General features: G+C 45.9%; 1 protein-coding gene across 8 annotated transcripts in view; it reads left to right on the forward strand.

Moving 5' to 3' along the window:
- DGKG (diacylglycerol kinase gamma) overlaps window positions 1-15,488 on the forward strand; it is a 213,062-nt gene that overhangs the window by 174,768 nt on the left and 22,806 nt on the right. For all 8 annotated transcript variants that reach the window (XM_060639467.2, XM_060639458.1, XM_060639460.1 and 5 more), the window contains one exon: window positions 13,038-13,158. In XM_060639467.2, coding sequence (XP_060495450.1) covers window positions 13,038-13,158 — 121 coding nt within the window. The remainder of the gene's footprint in view (window positions 1-13,037; window positions 13,159-15,488) is intronic.

Here is a 15,488-nt window from a genome sequence, read left to right on the forward strand (position 1 = left end):
TGTTCACACAGGGTCAAGCTGCAGTCAAACTTCTACTTAATTCCTGCCTTAGGAAGTTTGCTGCTCAAAACAGAACCACAAAACCATTGAACCTTTCATTTTTCACATGCAGAGGAAACTTCTAGACTAGAGGGCCTAGACTACCTTAGATTTTTTCCTCTTCTGTTTGCCCCATCTTGGCCCACACACCAGACCCTGTTTCTCTGTAGCAGCTTTTTAGCCATTTAATATCAGGTGTCTCCTAAGACCCAGCCGACAGCAGAACTCCATGCTGGCCACACATTCCACACAGCCTGAACACTGGTGCCCTTGATCCGTTCCTAATTTGGGTACAAAGTGTTTCATGTCCTCAATTTATCGATAAATACGTACTGAGGTGTTCTTTACTGAGCACTTACTTCTGGGGTTGCATATTTAATTACAGATCTTCCTGGACTTACGACAGGGTTGCATCCTAGTAATCCCATTGTAAACTGAAAATACTGTAAGTTCAAAATGCGTTTACGACACCTAACCTACCTAACCCACATCGCAGCATAGCCTACCTTAAACGTGCTTAGAACACTTACATTACCCTACAGCTGGGCAAAACCATCTCACACAAAGCCTATTTTATAATGAAGTGTGAACTATCTCTTGTAATGTAATGAATCCTGTACTGAAACTGAAAACCAGAATGGCTCTTTGGGTATGGAAGGGTTGTCATGTATCAGTTGTGTACCCTGTGATCGTGTGGCTGGCTGGGAGCTGTGGTTTGCTGCCCCTGCCCGGCATCATGAGACAGTATGGTACCTCACATCACTGGCCTGGGATTCAAAATTTGAGATATGGTTTCTACTGAATGTATGGCTTTTGCGTCTCTATAAAGTCAAAAAAATTGCAAGTCAGACATCATCTGTATTTAATCCACTTTACGGCTGAGGACACTGAGGTTAATGGGGATAAGCGGCCCAAGAAAGGTGTACATGATAGAGCCTGGATTCAAACCTGCCTTCAAGTACTGTCAGTGTTCCAGGTGCTGTGGAAGATGCAACCAAGAGTGGGATGTGTCCTGACCTCCAGTAGTTCACAGTCTACCTACAGGAGATCTATGCAGAACAGTAGTGTTAACACTGGTATGATAGGCAAGTGCCATGGAGTGGCAGAAACAGTATCATACGAGTGTGGGAGGCAAGAAAAAAAAAGGCTTTCCTTAGGAACTTGATCCCCAGCTGTCAGTACTGTGCCATGCATCTAGGAGGTGATCGGGAAATATCTGATGTAAGAATAAGTGGATGCATGAATGAATGAATGAGCAAGGTGCGATGTGTGTGTGCTGTACTTGAAGCTGGCAAGGATTTGAAAAGACGGTGAGGGAGAAGAGGGGAAGGGGGGCTGGAGCACTAGCGTGTAGAGGTAGCACAAGGGAAGGCCAGAGAGATAGAGACCCTGGAGTAATGTGCCACAGAATTGGTTCATGATCCTCGAATAATAGGAAGAGAGGAAGAGGTGACGGGGTGTAAGCCCGGAGCAATAGGATGGGAGAGTAGTATGCAGTTTGGGTTAGGGGACAGGAAAGGGGACTGGTGGCAGGAGACCTGTTCAGAGGCTAATGCATGATGCAGGCTTACAGCTCTCAGGTCCGGAACCGGGAGGCTGTGGCCCAAAGGAAGAAGGAACAAAAGCCAACAGGAGTAGGGGTCAGACAGAGGGGGCGCTGCCACGTGCGTGGTTCCTCCCTCCCCACAAACCAGCCAACAGGATCCCAGCTTCTGCCCACACACCCCGCCCTCTCCCGTCAGCCTCCACAGCAGACCGCCGCCCCCGCCCCCAACACATTCACAGAATGGACGCCTTAGACTGGAACCTGTGTCTTTTCCACCTCCCTCACGCTCGATCCGTTTTCAGGCCGATTTGCCCCATACTTGTTAAGCATCTATTTGAATTTAACACTAGATGTGAGAAATACTTTATACTCCTCATCTCATCTTAATCCCTTACAACACCCTTGAGAAACACTTTATAATTAGAAAAATGAGGCTCAGGGAGGTCAATTGACCTGTCCAAGGCCACACTGATTGATGGATCTGGGACTAGAGCCAAGTCCTGGTATTCCAAACATGGCATTCTCTCCATATACACCACAATACCCTCCCCCACCCACCCCCACCCCCCCGTTTCTGGCCAATCCTGACCCAACAACCAGAAAAAGTCTCTCTGATCACAACTCTCTGCTTTTGCCTTTCTGGGGCAGGTGGGTGGTGTGCTTATCTCTCTGAGCTGTGATTAGCCTGGTGGGTGTAGATGTCTGCAACGTACCTTGTATGTGTCATGCGTGAGAATCAGGTTTGAGTTGAACTGGAAAATCTCACCACTAATTGATTGATTTCATTACATCCACTGTACCTGGAGCTTCTCAAGCTCCATGAGCAAAGTAAAGCCAGACAATACACCAACAATTACCAACAACATACCAACAATAGCATTTGACATTCAAGCCGAGAAAGTCATCATTCCATTTAATAAGATTGTGCAGCCAAGAAGTCTTCCCTGAGAAGAGCCAAGAAGAGGCTCACCCCCTCCATGCTCACTTCCCTGCCCTCAGACACCCTGTCACTCTAAGGTATTTTGTCTCTGCCTTGAGTTCTTTATTCAGAGCTTATTTTTGGAGTCAAACAAGCCTTGGTTTGAATTCCAGCTGTACCACACGCCAGCTTTGTGACGTTAGGCAAGCTTCTCAACCCCACTGAGCCTCAGGAGTTTTTTATGTCGAGATAATAGTTGCTATCTAACAGAGTTGCCGTGAGGGTTAAAAGCATAACCTTTGTAAAGCTCTAGGCCTGCCTGGCCTAGAGTCTATGCTCAGTAATGGTCATTTTCTTCATGACTTCATTGGGACCACCAGGTCAAGATTCCCTGTACCTCCACTGCCTCCCAGACCTTAAAAGACCTTCTCACTCCATGATGATGTCAGAGGCTTGCTTCAGAGCCATTTCTAGGAGATCATTTCTTCCTGAGGAATTCTCCAGCACACTGCCTCTCCCCTTCTGAAGCACCTGACCCGTATGCATAGAGAGGATTAGATGCCCCCCTTCCACAAAATACAGAGCTTTCTTCAGAGCCCTGCCTCACCCAGGAAGAGAAAGCCACACAGAATGGAGGCCCCACTCTTCCCTCCCCACCCCACCACACAGCAGGCTTTCAGGAACCAACAACAATGGCCATTGTGAGCCCGCGTGTGCCCGCGCTTACTCTTTCTCTCGCCTCAGTGTAGGGTTGCACAGAATGTTCTGACTTCTGCACAGTGTAAGGAGTGGTAAAGATTGCTGCCAATCTGTTCTTGACCCAGACAGTCAGGAAATCCAGACTCTACTTTTGTTGGAACAGCTCCAACAGACTTGAAGGGTAGAATGCCCCTATGCCAAATCAGGGAAAATAGAGGCCCTGAGGAGGAAAGTGACTTGCCCAGGGCCACACAACTAGACAGCCAGAGCAGAGACAGAAATCCCAGCGCCTGCCTGCTAGATCAACACATTCCCTTTCCCTCCGAGCCTACAGCCTCTCCTCTTTAGAAAGCAGAGGCTCTAGGCTGCTTCTCCTTCCGATCTGCTTCCATCTGGATTTTCCAGAGGCAAAGACCACTCAACACTCTCTGGACACTTTTATTGGGCTTTAAACAGACCCCTGGGAGTAGAAGAAACCTGCAAGCCAGTATGACAACAGCAGGACACAAAGGACACTCCCCTCAAAGGAGGTGCTTCACTAGCAGGGGTATCAACACTATGCCTGAAGTATCTCCAGATCCAACCCTACTCTTCCTTGCTCAGGCCAGGAATAGTGGATCACTATGAGGTCGTATCTTTCTCTTTCTCTCTCTCTCTTTCTTTCTCCCCCTCCCTCCATCTCTCTCTCTCTCTCTCTCTCTCTCTCTCTCTCTTCCTCTCTCTCTTTCTCTCTCTCTCTCTCTCTCTCTCTCTCTCTCTCTCTCACACACACACACACACACACACACACACACACACGTGAAGAAAAGGAACTAAAGGAACTCATTTGCAAATAAAATGCTGAATCTCCCGCTTTAGAGTCAAAGAGTGGTAATAGAGATGCTTCATTTGCCAGGAAGGACAGTCATCCTAAAAGTTCAAGGTCACAGTACCTCTGGCCTTCATGGTACATCTGCTTTTCTTCTCCTCAGCACTTCATTCTCCCCCTACCTTCTCCTCTCTTACCCACCTTCCATATCTTCCTCTCCCTCTTTCTTATGCCTCCTGCAATACCTTCTCTGGGTCATGTCAATTACCATCCACAGAAGGCCACTCACCATGTAGCAAAGACAGGATATTCTGAGGTCGCCCCTTTCTAAGGAAGCATAAAATCCCCGTAACAGCCGCTGTTTCTTAAGGGCTTTCTGTGTGCTCTCTGTGCAGGGCCTCTGATTGCATCACTTCTACACCTCACCACAACCCTGCCAGTGGGTTACTGTATCTACATTTTCCAGATAAAAGACAGACTCAGAAAAGCTAAGTGACTTCTCCTGAGGTAATGACACTTGTGGGTGCCCAGCAGTAGTATCCGATGTAGGTCTCTGCCCCACAGCTAGTCTCAGGAGCACATTCTTCATGTTGGGTTTACAGAATGCCAGGGAATGAGGCCTCCTGCCTGCTTATTTTTCTGGCAAAGGTCCTTCTGCCTCTACCCCATGTCCGAGCTAAGATCGTGAGGAAAAGCATGGCCCTAGATTATTCTTCAGGTCAGGTATGGTTGGGATCCCTAAGGGCCTGGTGCTTTGAGAGGCCAGGTGGGAATGTGTCCAGGTGAAGATCCTATACGTCACTTAAAGCCTCTTTCCTTACCCACCCTTTGGTGCCCAAGGAAACCCCAGAGCCCCTCCCTTCCCAAAAATCAAGAAACAGCCTTGTGGGGCTCTCCATCTCCCCACCCCCGGGCTATTTTCAGGTTGCCAGGCTTCTAAGTTGGCTTTGAAGCTCTTTCGCCAGGAGCAGTCCTTCATCTGCACAGACCAGACCCAGTGGGAAGCTGAGGCAATCTGCTCAGTGCTTAGCTTTTAAGGCTCTGGGTGCCTGAACCACCAAGGGCACGTGGCCCATTTCCATGGAAATTTGGAGGCAGGAGAGGAGCCCAAGGTGACACGTGACACGCCTTGGCAGGCCAAGTTTGAGAGAGGCCTACCAGCTACCACTCACCTGTCTGGACTGTGGGGACTGAACCTGGCCCCACCACAAGGCAGAGCCCCACTTGTGTCCTCTCCTTCTGAAGAGAGTAAGAAAGTCCCACACCCCCGCCCCCCCTCCACTGCATGTCAACTTCTCCCTAACAGAGTGAGGAGGGACATTTCTTCCTGCTGTTTGCAGAGCTCCTTCACATCCTGTACCTCTTTTGTCCACAAAATAACTCATGAAGTAGGTTTTATTATTGTGTCTGCTATGGGCAGGGACCTGGGGGGAATTTTGCCTCCCCCCCCAGAATTCCTATGTTGAAACCCTAATCCTCTACCTCAGAAGGTGACTGCATTCAGAGACAGGACCTTTAAAGAGGTGACTAAGATGGACTGAGGCAGTTAGGGCAGCCCTAACCTAATCTGACTGGTGTCCTTGAAAGAAGAGGAGGTCTAGACACACAGACAGACATATCGGGGATGCACATGTTTAGAAGAGAGGCCCCAGGGGAAACCCACTCTGCCAGCACCTTGATCGTAGCTGTCCAGCCAACACAACTGTGAGAAAATAAATGTGTGTTGTTTTAAGCCACCCAGCCCGATGGGCTTGTGTTATGGCAGGCTTAGCAAACAGACTCAGAAAAGACAAATAACCTGCCCTATGTAGACACAGAGATTAAGCTGAAGCTGTTAGCCCCAAACTCAAGACCCTGTAGTGTTTCTCACCATTTCCCTTGAACCCTGGGACTCCTTAGTTGTCTATCAGAAGCCATTTATTAAGTAGTGACAAACTCCTTTTTGCATTTCTAATTAGTCAGACACAGAGCCCTGCCAGGAAGAGCTTCAGATGGGCATTAGCTAACCAGTGTTACCCCACCAAGTGGATAGGAATCCAGCCCAAAGAAATGATACCTAACATCCTAGTTCACCTGTGCTACTATGACCCAGGTAAAGGGATGGCACCCACAGGCTTTATTAGATTATACAGGTACCCCAGGATGTGGGGCAGGCTTCCTTGCCCATATGACAGGATGGTTCAGAAACTCTCTGGGTACCATCATGTAGGATTTCAGCACATCCACTGGGGGTTGCTTGGCTCCCTGGGCTCCCCATTGCAGCTCTCAGACCCGAACCCCGGAGTACTGACTGAAGGGGAAACAAGGTAGGAGTGGGGTTGAGGGTAGCAAGGCATCCCGTTAGGCTGAGGATCTCCCATGCTTCCCTAGGGCACAGCAAGCTAGAAGTCTGAATCATGCCACACACGTATATATATCCTGAGCTTCCCTTGCATTTTCAACGACTGAACTTTCATTAATGTGAGCCAGCAGCCAAGATGAGAATGATCATAAAAATTATGCATTAAGAAAGAGAGGGGAAGGCCTCCTGGGTGACTCCGTCAATTAAGCATCCTACTCTTGATTTCAGCTCAGGTCATGATCTCACAGTCAGATTGAGCCCCGAGTCAGGCTTTGCGCCAGGCATGCATGGAACCTGCTTGGGATTCTCTCTCTCCCTCTGTCCCTCCCCAACTCGTTCTTTCTCTCTCTCCTCTCTCAAAATATTTAAAAGAGAGAGAGAAAGAGAGAGAGAGGCAAAAACCAGACTGGGTCAGCATTACCTGATATATGCAGATGAAATAAATTAATTCATGGAAAACCTGTTACCCAGTTCAGTCTAGACAGGTAGTTACTATTATTTTTAATCACTATCTTTTTCTTCTTTCAGGTCAAACTGTCAAGGTCTTTGGCACTAAAGCATGTATCTTATTCAGTCTATTCAACAAACATTTAATTGGGAACCTTCTATATGCCAAGGGCTGGGCTAGTTGCTAGGGTTACAAAGATAAACAAAACAGGAAAACATCCTGGCTTTCAACTCTCAGTGGAGTTGGGAGAGTAATATGTTCAGAAACAGTTGTCATTGGGTGAGATCCACTGTCTGAGCATAGGAGAAGGAAGAAGCATGGTGCCTGGCGCATCCCCAGAGGGCAAATAGGAGTTCTCCAAGCAGAGAGACACCTGTGTATGACACAAGGCCAACCAGTAAATGACCTTGCACACCTGACTAAGGAGCCAAGACACCGTTCCTTGGGCTTCCAGAGCCATTGATGCATCTGAAGAAGGGAGTGGACAGATCAGATGTGCCCCTTAGTTCTGAATGTTCTGCCAGCTTTACCTGTCAGTGTTGAGCTCCAGCCCCTCCTCCCAAAAGTGGGCAGGACTAAGGAAAGAAAAGCAAAATGGGGCTGTTGAGATCAAAGAAGTAGGGAAAGGAGCAGAGTGAGGGAAGAGATTGGAGGGAAAAACAGACTGAGTGGGTCGCCCACTTAATCTAAAGTTCACCTGGATTTGAGGTCTCTGTGTGGAGGTGTGAAACCAGAGGACCAATGAAGGTTTTTTAAATGTTTTAGCCTGAATGTGAGGGTTTGGGGACACTTGTACACAGCTCTAAGAGGGTAGATAAACAGACGATTGGGAGTCGTTAGGCTGAATCTGGCAGAAAAGGAAAGTGAAACTAATAGATTTTAGTGCCCACTCTAAAGGGCCAAGCACTTTAACGTCCAACTCTGCCGTTTAATCTCATAACCACACTTGAGGTCACTATTATTATTCCTAACTCCTAATTTTCAAATGAAAAAAGCTCTAGATCAAAGTAGTCAGGAAGTAACTTGTTGATATTCTTTTTCACTCTAATTCTCGCATGTATTTTGGGCACTTTTATTGCCTAAGGCTCAGATTCTCAGTCTTGAGCATGCCTCAGAATCTTCCAGAGGGCTTGTTAGAACACAGACCACTGGGCCTAATCCCCGGAGTTTCTGATTCATTAGGTCTGGGGTGGGGCCTGAGGATTTGTGTTTCTGACAAGTTCCTGGTTGACGCGGATGCTGCTGCTGCTACAAGACCACACTTTGAGAACCACCCAACAACCTAGCCCAGTGGTTCCCAAACTGTGCTGCCTTTTGGAATCACCTGGGAATCTTTAAAAACCAACATTGATGCCGGCCTCCCAGGCCCACACATTCTGATTGAACTGGAATAGATGCAATCAGGCCATCATTGTTGATAAAAACTCTCCAGGCAATGTTAACACGCGACAAAGTATGGGAACCATTGACCTAGCCTCACTTCACCTTGACCCTAATGCCCATCTTCTTCAGCTGCCCAGCTGGGGCCACAGGAGGGACTTGTGATCTACTAGCATGGCTCAGAGCACTTCTTTCCATCCCTCCGTCTCCCGCTGTCTCAGAACACCTGCTCCTAGAACTCCTTATGCCTCTCACCCCACTTCTCCCTTTTCCTCCAGTCCTTTGTCTCTAGTCCTGTTCAAACTAGACCCTGTGCTACAGTCAGTATTACAACCATCTCTTACCCACTGCCAATACACCTCCTTGTTCTTTCTTTGACCACGTCTAGCTGGGAAAGTTTGAGGAGAAGGATCTAAACCAAACTTCAGGCATGGGAGTGAAGGGAGGCTTCTTGAAGTTGATGACACTTGAGCTGAGTTTCGATGAACAAGTAGGAGTGGAAGAGGGCATTTCAGGCAGGGGTACGACATGTGTAGAGGCACAAAGGAGGGAAACAGGAGGATTTACCTGGAGAACTACATGTTGTGTATTTCTGGAGCAGGTACTAGCCCACAGGGTCAGGAAATCAAACTGCAGAGGCAGCCTCTTGCCAGAAGGGGATAGGCCTGGGGCATGAAGCCAGGGAGTTTACATCACATTTGCAAGTAGGAAGAGCAGTCAGCTGATACTTTTTTTTAATGACTTTTAAATTATAACATTAATACATACGTAGAGAAGATATGAAAAATGTAGAAAAGAATCAAGTAGAAAATAACAATGACCTTTAATCTAATTATCCAGAACTCACCACTGTTAAGATTTTAGGGGCATTTGTCCTTTTCTCCTATGCACATTCTTACATAACTGAAAGCATGCTGTGCATAAATACATTTATATGTCACCTTCACACTTAACATTATATGCGTATTTAATGTTTTTGAGATTTTGTAAATATCTTAATGGTGGCATAAGTCTATTGTCATGGATACCATAGACTTTATTTAACTAGTCTCATACAGATGGAAATAGTAAAGGGTGAGATTTCACTGTTATAAATGATGCCACAATGTTCATATTTGTATGAACTTGGATTCTGTCAATGATTTCTTGTGATCAATACCAAAAAAGAATTTAATGAATCAACAGTATGAAAATTGTAGACTCTTATTGTCAAATTTCTTTCTGAAAAGCTTTTGCCAATTTACACTTTCATTATAGGTGTGAAAGAATGCACATTTCATCTTCTCTTGCCAGCACTTGGTGTTATGATTGGTGCCACTGAAGGATTTTTGGTATGGGGATGACATGAGCAGATCTGCGTTTATAAAATCACATACTGGAGGCTGAGTCTAGTGGGCCAGATTGGAGCTGCTGTTGTTGTCCTTGCTATGCCTCCTTTGCTTCCACATTCTCCTTTTTCCATTTTCCCATTCTCCATCTTTTTTTTCCTTCTCAGAGAGTGTATGACAAGGCTTTGTTACCAAGAGCGAAGCTGAAAAGCCCAGCTCTGTGGCTGCAACAAACTTGTGACCAGACCAGTGACCCTCTGTTTACAGTTCTGTCATCTAGATAGATAGATAGATAGATAGATAGATAGATAGATAGATAGATAGTAATTCTCCTTAGGTAGAAATATTTTTTTATACTTTTCAGTGAAATTACCAAATGGACTTATTGCTAAATTAATTTCTTTCTGCATTCTGTGACTGTCCAACCCTACATGTGTTCCTCTGTCCCTGGAATATCTTTGCTCCTTCTCCTTCTCAACCCAGCAAATTGCCTGGCATTCATCCTTCAAGACGTGCCTTAAATGTCTGTGACACCTTCCTCCCACACTTAGCCCAGTCAGAATAGGTTACTCGGGCCTCTCTGTCCCTATAGTTCAATTACAACATTTTCTACACCTAACACATTTTCTCCCTCTTGGCCAAGAGTCCTTTAGGAGTAGAACATTTTGTATTCCTGGTGTTTGTCTGGCATTCAGCTGCTACTCAGTAGCTTGTGAGTGAGTGAGTGAGTGAGTGAGTGAGTGAGTGAATGAATGAATTCCTGTTTTACTAAAGTGCATGGACATTTCATCTTAAATACTAATGAGTTAAAAGTGTAAAGACAATGTGAAGATGATATGAATTGCCAAAACCACATTCAGAATCATGGGTATCAGGTAAAACAGACACCTGGTATACCAGATGTCCTGATCCTGGATTCTAAGTTCTGAACATTAATTGTTCTATGTGCTTAGATGTTGACTTACACTCTATTCTGTTTCATTTTAACTCCAAATTTAATTTGTGCATAAGTATCTCTGTGCTAAAGGAAGTAAAAGGAATTAAGCGATGCCAAAATATCCCAAAGTGTATTCCAAAGAAAACTACCAGAGACTGTTTATAGATATCACACAAAAGAAGAGCCTCATGGTCCCATAAGTTTGGGAAACAACGTTAAATAGATTTCTTTATCTCAGAACGTCCTAGTAGGCATTGTAGGAAGTTTAAAGAAAGATCAACCAGGCAATGGCAGAGAAATAGAAAAGCAATCAAGGCTTTCTTCAGTAGTAGACAGGAGTCATCCTAGCCTCTTTATGCCAGGGAAGATTCAGAGTACAAATTCAAAATCAGAATGGCAAAGTGTATACCGAGATCCTAGCCCCTTACCCTGCATTTATCTCCTTAGTCCCACGTGTGTGTAAGCCTCTGCCCGCCCCCCCACCCACCCACCATGTGGATGAGATCAGCCTTCATTACTTCTCTTCTAGAGCCAGGAAGCAAGGTAATGTGTGGGAAGTGATAGCTGTAAGGTAATGTGTGGGAAGTGATAACAACTTAAAGCCATTCAACAGGAAAATTTGTTAAAAGACCAAGACATTGTAAAAGCTGAAACACTTGAGTCTATTAAGTCCCCTGCTTCTTAGAACATTTTGTTACCAGGGAATGTTTCAAGGAGGGAAAACATTGAACTATAACAGCACTGTCAGATACCAAAGTCTGGTACAAAGAGCAACATTTTACAAGACATCTGTCTTTCTGCCACTAGAGAAACCTCTGAAAAGTTCTGCTGCTTTTTTCTCCTACCCCAGTGTAATTCCCCACCCTCCTCACCCCTAGACACACTCCTTGGTTTCTCTCTTCCCTCCTCCTCCTCCTCCTCCTCCTCCTCCTCCTCCTCCTCCTCCTCCCCCTCCTCCTCCTCCCCCTCCCCCCCCCCACCGCCTCACATTCATAGCCCATGCTGATTTTGCAGACACTGTGTTAAAATGACACAGTAAGCTAAGACTATCCAATGGTTATTTAATGTTCTTTGGTAAGAAGGGAACTAATTACGTGGCTAGAGGTTTAGATACTTGTTGTTTATTGGATCCAAACTCCTTAAGAGAGCCTGCAGCGTTCTCCTAAACAAACACTGCCCTTTCATGGCTTCTTGTTCCAAGCCCACATGAGATGGAGAGTTTAAGGAGACAGTATCTCCACAAGATATGAAAAAAAGGGATAGCAGAGAAGGAGAATGGGAGTATGGACTGAAGTAGAGGGGAAAGCTTACGTGCCTGTGACAGAAAGATGAACCGTCTGTGTATCTGTTGGCAGCTAATGTCCATCGGTGATAATCAGTAGGTTAGACTGTAACAGTGTTGACACATTTGTGGTCAGCTCAGTGGTTTGCTTAACTGTCTTCATTAGCAAAACGTCCATCAAGGGAATGTTTTTAAACAATACCTTCTAAACAAAAAAGTATAGACAAACCTAAACATCTCTTTGGCAATCTTAACAAACACTATTACACAATACCAGCAGGGACCTTAGACAAAAGCCATCTATGCAATAAATAAAAGTGCTGATTTTCTAGTTTGTGGATATTAGTAGGATATTGGTAATTAGCTACAATCTATGAGAAAAGTACCTTCGCCCCGGTAGGGAAAAGAATGGAAGGTTTTAAACAATCTGCCTTTTTATTTTGCTTCTGTTTTAAATACATAAAAATTGTGTTGTAAAAGTGAGGCTTGTTCCCAACGTCAAGCCTTGATCCTGCCATTGCTTTCACAAGAAATCGGGCAGGCACTGCCCAAACCTCAGGAACCCTGAAAAAGACCTCTTCCAGGTGCTGGATCAGAAGTAACTGCCACTGTGGGAGGCCATCAGTCCTATGTGACTCTGAGCCTGAGACACATATTTTCTGTCCCGCTTTTTCTACCATGGCCTCAGAATAATTTGGTTGAGGTGAAATATTCTTTTCCTTGGCATAGCTTAGGCACCTGGTGTCCTGAAGGAGGTCACTGATTTCCCCCAAGGATGTCCAAGAAGGTTGGCTCACCACTGGCTTACCACAGGCCAAATCTGAGGTTAATTAATCATCAGTCATCATCAGTAGGGCCATGATGTTATTCAGACATTCAGAGAAAAGAAACTTGAACCAGTTATGGATAAGGACTTTCATCAACATTCCTTCCTATCCTAATCCCAAACCAGTGTGTCTTTAGCTGCACTGGGGGGTTGAAAATCATTTCAGCAATAGCTGGTTCATCATTTATATTACCCTCCATTTGAAGAGGCTTCTTGAAATGCCAGCTTCTTCATCGGATGCATATTAATGTTCCAAATCCAAACCTTTTTTCACTAGAACTGGGTTTCTGCTCATGAAATGGTACATTTATTGACCTTTGGGGAAATTCCCTATTCAGAATGAGTACGAAAATGCTATTTGGTGGGAGAGGAAGGGTTATTGACAGATGTGAGTTGGTCATCTAAGGTGCAGACATTCTGACCATAACCATACTGAGGAACAGAGAGATATGTATGCCCTGCTTCTGCTTTTCTCACTCTGCAGACCTCAGTGACCAGCTCCTCGAAGTGGTGGGGCTAGAGGGAGCCATGGAGATGGGGCAGATCTACACTGGCCTGAAGAGTGCGGGCAGGAGGCTGGCCCAGTGCTCCTCTGTCACCATCAGGTACGCTTCCTCATTACCCAGCAGCCTCCGAGTCTTCCCACCTCCCTCCGTATTCTTACAAAGACAAGGAAGCCATCTTTGGGTTTCAGTGCGGGGAGAGTGACGGACAGAAGCTCGATAACATTTATAAAGAATGTCTTTAGAGACCATTTCCCAAACTAGGTACAATACAACCATGCAGGACATCAATTAAAGGGTCCACCTCGACCAGTTTGCCATTCTCTTATAATGAATTGGTGAAATTCTCTAAATGCTAATAGAGGATTATGAGGCCTAGAGAACCAGAGGTCCAACTCTTTGCCTTTCTTATCTTCACTAATTAAGATGCTAGATATATGGCAGAGGGCACACTGTGACAAAAACCAGTTTTCTGCTTGCCCTTTCTTGGATAGTGGCCTTAGAAATACTATTTCCTGGGACACCTGGGTGGCTCAGTCGGTTAAGCGGCCGACTTCGGCTCAGGTCATGATCTCGCGGTCCATGAGTTCAAGCCCCGCGTCGGGCTCTGTGCTGACAGCTCAGAGCCTGGAGCCTGTTTCAGATTCTGTGTCTGCCTCTCTCTCTGCCCCTCCCCTGTTCGTGCTCTGTCTCTCTCTGTCTCAAAAATAAATAAACGTTAAAAAAAAATTTTAAATTAGGAATACTATTTCCTGTATACCTTTGTGGAGCCAAACCATCAACATCAGCAAATCTGTCCTAATTGCCTAAGAAGGCGATGCTTCTGTGGGGTGTGGACCCCACAGGTCAGTCACTGCCGGCTCCTGGAAGAAATGGAGTCTAAGAGAGGGGATCCTTGGTTTCAGTTACTTCTGTTTAATCAATAAAATTCATCAGATTCTTCCCCACCTGATTCTTTCAGAAGTCTTTATTCCCTTCCTTTTCCCATCCAGTTTTTCCAGTTCAAATCCTTTAGTGTGCCTTAGGGATCTCCTGGAAAGGCCACAGTATGCAGGCTTCCCAAAGTTATTGGACCACAGACCCCTTTTGTCCCAAAACCTCTTGGGCAAGTACCCTCAGCACACTTTTAGGGAAATGCTGCTCTCTACATCCTTCAGAAAAGACCCTGAGAGCTGGTTCCCTGACATCCTTAGCTCTAAACTCTTTTCTTCATTCCCTCCCTGCGTCTTCTTTGTCTTTTCTATTATTCTCCAAAGCTTAGTTTGTTTTTTTCTCTGGGCTATTGCTGTGCTGGGGCCCTGTTTTCCACACAAATCCCCATACTTCCTTCCCTGTCCACCGTCCATGACTCCAGCACTGAGTAGGTCTAGTCTGTTAGCACATCTAAGACATAACTGACGTAGGCCACAGAGAATGTAACATCTTAGTCCCAGGGGAATCAAAAACGCCATGTATAAGAGGGAGGACCTTTTCTTCATATTCAATAGGCCTATTTCTAGATGGAACAGATGGGGTGAGCCAGGATCCCCATCCTCCTGGGCATTTCCCAGACACCTTCCTCAGCCCCAAGAACCAAAATGCCACTCCCTCCTCTCGTGATTTGTTTTATTATTAGGTTTCTTATTTTTTTTATTATTAAATATTCTCAGGATCAGTGAGAGAATCGTCTACATCAAAACATAGCCTATATCCCTCATTTTGTAACTTCAAGAACAGGGCTGATGCCAAACCCAGGTGAGAGCTTCCTGGCCAGTGGGTGGCAACTGTTGTCTGCTCGCCCAGACCAGAGGCTTCCGAAAGGACTTGCCTTTTCTCCTCGAGGTGATGTAGTACGAATTTACAACTCTTCTACAGAAGGAAGTCAAAAGACCTCATCTCTCTCCTCTTAAGAATCCATATGCCAGAGAAGCTTTGCCCCACGCAAGAAAGCAACACTGTCTTCTCTCCTTCCCTCCTACCCATGGGGACAGTATTCCTGATGACCCCATTTCCCAGCTAAGCCACGTTCATAGTCCGAGCCAGCACAGAGTGTGCTGCTGTTCAAGACATACAAGAGAGGATGGTTAAGAGCAGGGGCAAGGCAAGAACACTCAGACCTGAGCTGTACCTTGTATAGGTTGGAGACATTACCTCATTGACATGACGCAACTTCTCACTCAACATAGAAACCAGGCCCTTTCCCATTTCGCTTCACTGTGGAGTTTCTGGCACAATCTGCAGGCCCTCCGGCTGGTTGTTGACTGAGGGTCTGCTCAGCAGTGGTGCTGCCATACTTGTTGGCCACTGTTTCCCAGACTTCCGTGGACTTCACTGCTCACCCACGACAGTGTTTCTCAAACTGGAGTCTGAACACCAAAGCAACAGAATCGCCCACGATGCTTATTAAAATGCAGGCCCCTGAGCCTGACCCCAGACGTGCCTAGTCGGAATTC

This window comes from Panthera onca, chromosome C2 (genome assembly GCF_046562875.1).
Source record: "Panthera onca isolate mPanOnc1 chromosome C2, mPanOnc1 haplotype 2, whole genome shotgun sequence".
In the NCBI taxonomy this organism is placed as follows: domain Eukaryota; kingdom Metazoa; phylum Chordata; class Mammalia; order Carnivora; family Felidae; genus Panthera; species Panthera onca.